At 45.8% G+C, this 9,582-nt stretch overlaps 1 protein-coding gene across 2 annotated transcripts; it reads left to right on the forward strand.

Moving 5' to 3' along the window:
• The first annotated feature begins 690 nt into the window (after positions 1 to 690).
• Positions 691 to 8,637, forward strand: LOC124194994 (heparan sulfate glucosamine 3-O-sulfotransferase 5-like). 2 transcript variants are annotated; one of them, XM_046589438.1, is made up of 5 exons: positions 691 to 1,024; positions 4,043 to 5,203; positions 6,351 to 6,480; positions 6,562 to 6,851; positions 7,275 to 8,637. In XM_046589438.1, exons 2-5 carry the CDS (start codon positions 4,478 to 4,480, stop codon positions 7,374 to 7,376), a joined length of 1,248 nt encoding a protein of 415 aa, XP_046445394.1. In that variant the 5' UTR covers positions 691 to 1,024; positions 4,043 to 4,477; the 3' UTR covers positions 7,377 to 8,637. The 2 variants fall into 2 exon arrangements, with proteins under 2 accessions (XP_046445394.1, XP_046445395.1); XM_046589439.1 differs by having other exon boundaries at positions 4,049 to 5,203.
• Positions 8,638 to 9,582: the final 945 nt, after the last annotated feature.

The following is a 9,582-nucleotide window of genomic DNA, read 5'->3' on the forward strand; positions in this document are numbered from 1 at the left end:
ACAACTCGGGGGTGCGTGAGAGAGAAAAGATCCAACTCAATTTCGCGCATCGCGGAGCAATGGCCGAAAGTGTCGAAACAAAAAGTTTGTCCAGTTGTTCCGTTTTCTTTTCTATTTTTTTTTACTGTTTTTCCTTTTTCAGTATGACATTTTCCTTATGATTTGTTCGTCCGCTGCTGTTTTTCTTAACACTGCAGACGCAGTTTCCGCTCTAATCAACCGAAGAGACAACAACCGAACGACATGGCCGCCAGGTGAGTTGCTGCTGCTGGCGCCCCTTTCCAGTTATTGATAAATGAAATTACCTAGCGAATCATCGGCTTCAAAAGACGAGAGAGAGAAATCGATGGAAAAAAGAAAAAGGGAAAAAGAAGAAGAAAAAAAATTTCTCGTCACGCAACTCTCGTCCTCCGGACACGGAATAAAATGGCCAATTGGATCGCAGTAAAAATAGGAAAAAAAAACGAAAAGGTGAACCGAATTGCGCGCTGGATATCGCAGCTGGAGGAGGAGGAGGAAAATGCAATCAGATAAAGATATGGAACGCAGCAAAGGTATTACTCTATACTCTACTACGTATATAAGGCGAAACCTAAAAGCGGAATAACGAGTCTGCGCACAAAGGGGCGGCCCGCGCGTCGGTGCCCGCCAGCACCGCACAGACGAGATGGTAAAGACACGGCGGTTCAAAGTCGATGACGAAGGCAGAAGGCGGTCACCCACCATCCGTCGACCTGGTCTCTCCTCACATTTTTTGACCTATTCATCATCCCCATTCCGCGTGTGTGCTGCAATCACAGTGAGTGTTCATGTGTGTGTCTCTGTGTGTAGTGTGTGTGTGTGTGTGAGGAAATTTTTATAACCCTGCTGGACTACATCTTGATTTCTCCGACCCGTTTTTCGAATAACACTCGAAAGATATAATCGACATTCCACTTTAAAACGATGAACAATTCGTGACTAGCACGTGACCGGACCGTGACTTCCGGTCACTTCCTCTCCTCTGACAACTGGTCAAAATGAGGTAAGCGGGAAAAAAATAACAAAAAGAAAACATTGTATTTCTCGGAACATAGGGGAACAAGTAGAGTAATAGAAAATAGATGCAACGAGGATTACAACCGCCTCCACAAAAGAAAGCGATTGTAATCCGTACCGGATGCTTCCAATACACTTTACCTTCCTGCCTGTCACTAACCTGTCACCACTACATGGAATCCACTCAAAAAGAGGGGAGAGAGAATGCATCTCGCCAAAAAAAAAAAACAGCTCACGCGAATAATACATAAATATAATGGAGAAAATCCCCCCTTCCCTACCCCAGCCCGCGAAAAGACTTCATCTTTCTCCCCCTCCTCCTTTTTCTCATGTTTGTTGTTTTTTCTGTTGTTGCTGTTATTGTTGCGTCGTCTCAATCTTCATTAGTCCGCGCGGATGGAAGAGAAGAAGAAGAAAAGATGGAAAGACGACACAGACACACAAACACAAAAGAAAAAGATATTTGATGCCGACCCACACACAGTCACACACACATCTCTCGCTGGGCGCTCATGAAGATGGAAACAACCACCAAGGGGTCACCACCCTACTCCACCCTCCTCCTCCTCCCTCCTGCTGCCCGCCTCTTTCATTCCCGGGCGCCATTGTAACGTCACCCAAACAACCTGCACACGGTGTCGCCCTTGCCCCGTGTCACTCACGACTCGCATTGTAACGATCCTGGGCGGAATATAACGAGCGGAAGCGGTCGATTAAGGCTTTCCACCATCATCCCTTCTTATCTTTTTGGATTATTACCAATGTCATCTGCTGTCCTTTGCATCTTTCACGTGCCGGCGTGAGTGAATGAGAAGAGAGGTGCGGCATCATCTGTTTTGAACCAGCACCCGGCTCCTATAAGGAGGAACCGATAATGGGGGGGGGGGCTCAGGTGAATCGGGTCCCTTATCAAGCTCCGGATCATGTTATGCCGCTCTTTTTGTTGATTAGAGTTTCTCACTTTTTTCTTTCTTTATCTGTGGGACTAGTTTATGATTGGCGAGTTCCAATAAAAATAACATGCGCCCATCTCTTCTATAAAAAGGTGTTTTGATGCTGCATCCGTCCTACTACGACAACGTCGACTACACAACTCTTTATTATTCACAACGGTATACACACACGTCGGTATACGCGGGAGAGAGGCAGGCAGGAAGCTCGGACGATCGATAAATAAAACCCTATACACACACAATGCTGCACACACACACAGACACACCGTTCATCAGAGTATATAGGTACGAATCCTACCAGAGATAAGGCACGCTCCTCCTCCATCTTCCGCCCTCCGGTTTTCTGAGAGAGAGAGAAAGGAGCCAGAAGTGCATCAGTCAGGAGCTGCTGGGACTGCAGTAGTATGGTGGGGAGGGGGGGGGGAGTGGGGTAACATGCTGGCATCATTAACATGATGAGTTCCCGCCGATGCCAGAAGAGGAAATGGAACAAGAAGAAGACCGATCTTCAACTTGCCGGTTCCGAGTAACTTTTACCACCACGACCAACCGCAAGGATGGGCGGCAGTGCGGTCTCTGGTTTTCTTTTCGCTCCCGATCCCTTCCGCTCCTTTGCCGGGACTATATAGGCGGTGTAAAGGAGCATATATATGTAAAGGTGCGTGTCTAGCCCAGTGAAAAAGGAAAAACTCCCCGACTCCTCTCTTTTCCTTTTTCTTCCGCCATCTTTTTTACTCTCCTCCTCCCTCTTTTTCTCCCTTCCGCAACCCAAAGGCAACACACACACACACACACACACAAAGTCACGGAAGAGAACAATCAACATAATGATGCCCGACGTGCAGAGCTGCCTTCCGAGTTTCTTCTTCTTTTCCAGCAACGGTCTAACATCCACAGTCAGTCAGTCAGTCTAAAAGCAGCGACTGCGTTAGACTCTCTCGTCTCTCACTTTACCTTCACATAATCTAACGTATACCCGGGAGCGCAGTTGCGATGGAGAAAGGAGCTAGGAGCAGCTTCAACTTTCTTCTTCTCCTTTCTTACTTGTGCGACTCTTTTTTCTTTCGCAACTAAACCCTTTTTTTTTCTTACCCCGTTTCTACTCCATTTGCTCCTATATTCTTTTTGGCTCCTTGCAAGTTTCCACCCAAAAAAAAGGAGTAAAATGACCGGTAACGAGAGAGAGAAAATCCTCTGCGTCACACGGTGGTGACACATCGCATAGCCACGGCAACATGGGGGGGGGGGGGTGAATTTCTCTTCGATCAATTGTTTCCCCGTTAAAATAACAGACACGAAAAAAGGACGCGCCCAATTTTTTGGCGTTCCCACCCCAGAAAAGTCGATTAGTAAAATGATTTCTGTCCGTACTACTAAACTACGTCGTGCAAAGAGAAAAAAAGAAAAAAAAAATGGGTCGAATAAAATGATAAAATGTCCGCGTGTAGAGAAAACAATATCCAGCGCTCATCGATCGTCTCTCTCTACTACCTTTAGAGTCGAATGGCGGGCAACTTTTTTTCTCCCTCCCTCCCTTCCAACTCCTCCTATGTTGTACAGTAGAGAGCTGGAACACCAACATGACCTATAGACCGCTCGTCGACGTCTTTGCCTACTCCTCAATCACCTAACAAGATGGCAAATATTTGTCCAATGCGCACCACCCGTGTATTTATGTTGGAAAATTTCCTGCTAGATACACAAGAGAAACTAACCGGTAAAGGAATGTCATGCCACCCACATGCCAGAGGGAGAAAAAAAAATCCAAAAGTTCGCCCTCTGAAAAAGAGTCAACTTTTTTTTTTCTCTTCCAGTCACATAACTGGATGGGATTTTCTTGCCTCCGCTCACGTAGAGCAATTCGGGAATCAAACTTGTGCGCCAGCCTTATATAGTTCTCCGACGGCCTTTCTTATTGAACACGAAAGAGAGAGACTCGACGTAGAGAATGGAAGGCACTAGACAGAGAAATCAAAGGGAGTCAAGTCGGGAGAGAGTAGAAAATAATAAAAAATAAACTTAACTTCATTTTGTCTTTTTCTCTCCCCAAGTACTAGATTTTTATCGTCATCAGCCGCCGACGTGCCATTGGATTGCAATCTGATTTCATTCGTCGACTGACTCACCAACTCTCAAACTCTTCTCTTCTCTCCAGCTCTGCTTTTGCCCTTGGCCAGCTTTACCCTTGGCTGGAATTGACTGACGTGTCCAGCGCAAAAAAAGAAAAAAAGTGGAACCTCCAAAAAACCTGGTGGTCGTTGGTCGTGGTGTTGTCTATCGATCGCTCCTGCCACACACGTATATACCCATAGCGACACACTAACTCTCCAGCAGCCAGCCAGCCAGTCCAGTCCAGTCACACATACACACACACACGACACGACGGCCATAGAACAGCAGCGGCGACTTAACTGACACACACACACACAACAGCGAGTCATTTAAAGAAGAAGAAGAAGAATAGGAAAAAGGAGACGGCCTTTCTTATGGGTCGTCGTCGTTCTCTTGGCAGCAGGTTGTTGGCCGGCCTGGCGCTAGTGTCCATGTCAATCTGTCTGGTGCTGCTCCATCAATTGAGTCACCAGGAGGCGAGAGCTGTGATAGGAGCAGGAGGAGCAGGAGGAGGAGGCAATGAAGCTATTGAAAGGCGAGAAAGACATTCCCATCGATATTTGCTTATGGCTGGCGGTGGCTCCATTCCAGGAGGAGCCGTAGGAGCCGCCGAACCACCAAAGTCTCACGTGACAAAAACGGCGGCAGGGACAGCAGACGACCATGGGGACGGGAGAGAACAGAACCACAACAACAACAATCAGTCTCAGTTGATGCCAATTTTGGATCGACGGTTGCCACGGTTACTCATCATCGGCGTGAGGAAAGGAGGCACGCGGGCCCTGCTGGAAATGCTCAACCTCCATCCCAACATCGCCATGGTCCCCGTCGAGGTCCACTTTTTCGACAAATTCGACAACTACCAGCGCGGACTCGACTGGTACCGGTCGCAAATGCCCCTGTCCACCGACGCCCAGCTGACGGTCGAAAAGTCGCCCAGCTATTACGTCACGCCAGAGGTGCCGGAACGCGTCTACGCCATGAATCCGCACGTTCAACTCGTCCTCATCGTCCGGGACCCAGTCACTCGACTCCTCTCCGATTTCGCCCAGATCGAAGCCTCCAGGGCCACCCAGAATCTTCCCAACCGACGATTCCAGGTAATTCATCAAAACATCCCATTTTAAATGCGTTACACACTTGAATCAAATATGACTTGAAACAACGCACAGAGTAGCTATACGGGGAAGACGACACGACATTTTTGTCGTTCCCCGCGCTGTCAAACTATTTCCACTGAATCATGAATGAATCGATTGACAGGTGGAATTGAATTCAGGAGATGACTGTAGAAGGAGCTCCTAAACTAAACGGTAGCCAACCCCAGTACCGTACTATATATAAAAAGAAAAAAAAAAGGAAAATTGTAGGGGAAAAAAGGTCCTAGCGCGTGTTCCTCTTTGGTGATTCAGTGGATCGATAAAGTAGGAGCCGAATAGAGAGAGAGAGTCTTGACGTAACGTTGAATAATTGGTTCGTCAGTTGTCAGTGTTGATTAGGTTCGTTATGTACGACGCATCCATCGGAACCCCCGTCTGCGGCACTCGGCTCCGCATGGACCGGTGAGAGGGACATAACATAAACATTATTAGACTCCTACAAGATATTTGGTCATTTCAATACCTCCGAGGGGTCTGCTGTAGCCCTATATTTATAGACTGGCTGCCACTTACTGGGCCGTGGCTCTGCATCCGGGGTAGACTGGGTACACGGCGGTCCTCGTTCACGCAGAGGAGCCGCTAATGAAAGTGTGTGCTGTGTGTGTGTGTGTGTGCGGGACTCTCCCGCACTCGCACACACTTGAAGCCCAGCAAACCGATGCAGTCGGACCGAATCGTCGGAAAGGAGAAGAGATGAGCTAAGTCTCAGTCGATTTCCCTGGAGAGAGAGAGAGGGAGTCTCCCTGGAAACACCAGCTCCCCATACAGAGAAAAAACGCGGGAGACCAGCCAGAGTTCCAACACGAAAAGATTGCATTGGCCGACTGATTTGCAATCCAGTCACAGGAATTTCGTCGAGACGCCAGTCATTTTTTTTCTCCCCCCCCCTCTTTTGACGCAATGCAATCAAGTCGATATGACTTGCTTTACATGTATACCATCAAGTGTTCCTACACAACTTTCGGCATTTAGTAAACAGGTCTCGTCGCCCGCTCTATTTACCGTATTTTTTTGAAAAAAAGAAATAGTCACTGAATTTTTTGGGGGGTACGAAAAACTTGATCTTGATTCAATCTCGTCATCAAAGGACGTGGCTTTGCTGCCAAATGGAGAAGTCAACACCCAAAATCGGGCCCTTCACGTTTCGCTTTATGCCAAATTCTTGTCGCGATGGCTCCATGTTTTCCCCCGACGGCAACTCCACATCGTCGATGGAGGTAAAAAAAAATTTTCTTCCATCCATTGATTCGTTGTCTCTTCTCCAGGCAACCCATTTATTATCGATTTGACGCAAACAGATCGGCTCATTCACGATCCCTATCCGGAACTGCAGAAAGTGGAGCGGTTCCTCGGCCTGGACCATCTGATCCGCCGGGATCAGTTTTACTTCAACGCCACTAAAGGATTTTACTGTTTAATGGGCGTGCCATCACCAACGGCCAACCTGGTGACGAATATTAACGACGACAATTTCACGTCGAGCAGCAGTAGCAGCAGCAGCGCATCAGTCGACGACCATGCCAACTACTACCCGCACCACTACCACCACAAATGCCTGGCCGGCAGCAAAGGGAGGAGGCATCCGCAGGTATACGTGAATTCTCTGCCATGATTCATTGATCAAACGCGGACGCCGACGGACGGAATTCCAAATGTCCGGAGCGATGCCGCCGCCGGTTGGCTGACTCCCCGCTGCCAACCAATTGGCTGCCGCTTTGACGATGAGGAGGGCGAAGTTGGTTCAAATCCCGGGCACCGCCATTATAACCCTCGTTAATGATTCACGTTAGTCGACAGTGCGTGAAAACCGCAACGGGCCTATATAATAATCACCCTGGGAGACCAGCCAGCTGCTCTCTCCGTCCTTCTACTATACTCTACCCGACCGTCGTTCTATTTGCTTCGACTAATTCAATCAAGACTTCCCACGTCCTTTTTCCTACTTTTGATATATATATATTTTTTAATCAAATAAATAATGATTGATTTCTATTTTCTGCTCTAACAAAAGGTACCGGATGAGGTGATTTCCGTTTTGCGGCAGTTCTTCGCGCCGCACAACCGCAAATTCTTCGCAATGGTCGGGCAGGATTTCCATTGGCCGGAACAGTAGTAACGTCATCATTCCACCGAAAAAAAAAATAAAAGAATAAATCAAGTGGCCTAACGAACTCGGCTGTGATCTTCGACAACAAAAAAACGAAAAACAAAAAAATTTCCCAAATTCATCATCTTTTCTTCTCTTCTCTCTCCGCCTGTTTGTACATTTTCACCATGGCGTCGTCGTCGTCTTTCAAAGCTAATTTATATTACAACAATATAATATGTATTACGTGTGTGTGTAAGATATATCTTTCATGTTGTTTTCTCCTGTGAAAACGAAAAACCGCACCAATTTCCGATCTTCTATTCTCGTTCAAGAAATGCACCGCACCTATTTTTTATCGCCCTCCCTTTTTCATTGTTTCTTCTATTCTTTTATTGATTATTGCTCGAGAGATCTGATTATCGCCCGAATCGAAAGAGAGAACTTACAGAATTGAAAAAAAAGAAGCAAAAATCAAAGTTCAACGATACAATCGAATGGCAGTTATAACTCAACGACTTTTTTTCTATGGACCCGTTCATTTTCATGTGCCACAATCTCCTGCCATCCGCCGTCGATTCCCTCCAAGATAACAAGAAACTCTGGCGAATAAAAAAGGACAAGAAAAAGAAAAGAGTGGGGCAATCATCCTCTCAGTCAATAATTCTCTCCGTCTCTACACCTCCACGATAATAATGGAAAGAGATGTTGCCGCATTACATTCACGTCCAAACAGAGAAGATGAGAGTGGCTGTCGCGTTTGGAAAGGCGGAGTACTGTTACACCGTCGCTCCTCTTGTATATAAACAAAAGGGGCGCGCAGGAATAGAAGAAAACTCAAATGTGAGAAAATGAACATCTGCGACGTGTCAGTCAATCCCACACATAACGCATTCCGAATCTCTTTTTGTTCTCCAAATCGATGAATGGCCTCTTGTGTGGGTGTGTGTACAAATCCATCTGTCTCGTTTTTCTTTTCCTTATTCTTTTCAGATGTGACATAACAACTAAAATACAAGATCTTTATATATTACTATTACATGAATATAATATATACGTACATATATTTATCTTTTCGCATCAATGTCCCTCCAATTTTCCTACAACTTGCGTTCGCTATTAAATTACTGAAACGAAAAAACAAAAAAAAATAATATAACGTCTTCATTGTTTTTCCTTTAATGTTATCTTTTTCTACATCATCAGGTCTCGTCGTTTTCATATTTATGTACTAACCATACTGAATTCATTGATTTGCTAACATCAATAAACCGCATTGACTGTTTCATTTCCGTTTGCTCCGCCAGTATACAAGTCAATTAGCACGACATAAATAACAAAGCGAATCCTTTCCTCGGGATGGAAAAGAAAAAAAAAACGACAATGAATTTAAGATTATTGTTTTGTGCACTGGATAGATTGTTAATGTCATCCATCTCTTTGGCCACAGAGGACAAAGAAATCAAATAAACGCCAAAATAGGTTGCCGGCTTCATTCATCATGGCCGACCGACCGAACTAAACAACAAAAGAAAGCAGGAGAAAAAGAAGAACACTCTGCTGAATGTTTATTGAACTAGCCAAGGTGCTGGGATTCATTCACTATACGTGCTGGACACTGAATAACCACAGCAATCAAGTCGAACATGTAGTAGTAGTCTGGCAATCCAAATAAAAAACTTGTCTCTAAAAGATATATCGAAAGAAAAAGAAATGAGCGTCTCTGACACAAAGGCCAAGGAACCTGACTACAATTCCACGATCTGTCGTAAGACACGTGCTAATCCCCTTAAGGTGCTGTCGAGGAAAGCCTATTGGGAAAAGCAGCAGTTACTACTTCTCTATACTAGTATTATATTGAGCACACAAAAAGAAGAAGACGGCAACGCGATAAGAAGAAAACCTTGTTCCTTTTTCTCTTTTATCGTTCACCGGTTCGTGAGGGGGGATAATACTGTACGACCTGGGCGGGACCTTTTGGAGACGATAACGACTGGGCAAGGAGGAGGGTCGGGTCAAGACCCATCATCAATCCGTTGGTTTGGGGGGCACTTAAGTCCAGCAACGCGCTCAACCGGCAGCGATCAATTGGGCTGCACAGTCCCCAAACACTTTCGCCCATCAACAAAGAAAAGAAAAAGGAAAAATAAAACACAAAAAGGGTCAACAAATAAAACATTTTTTTTTCTTCAACCCCCATAAATATCCGGAGCATATCATTTGCTATGTGCGC

Source organism: Daphnia pulex, chromosome 5 (assembly GCF_021134715.1).
Source record: "Daphnia pulex isolate KAP4 chromosome 5, ASM2113471v1".
Lineage (NCBI taxonomy): Eukaryota > Metazoa > Arthropoda > Branchiopoda > Diplostraca > Daphniidae > Daphnia > Daphnia pulex.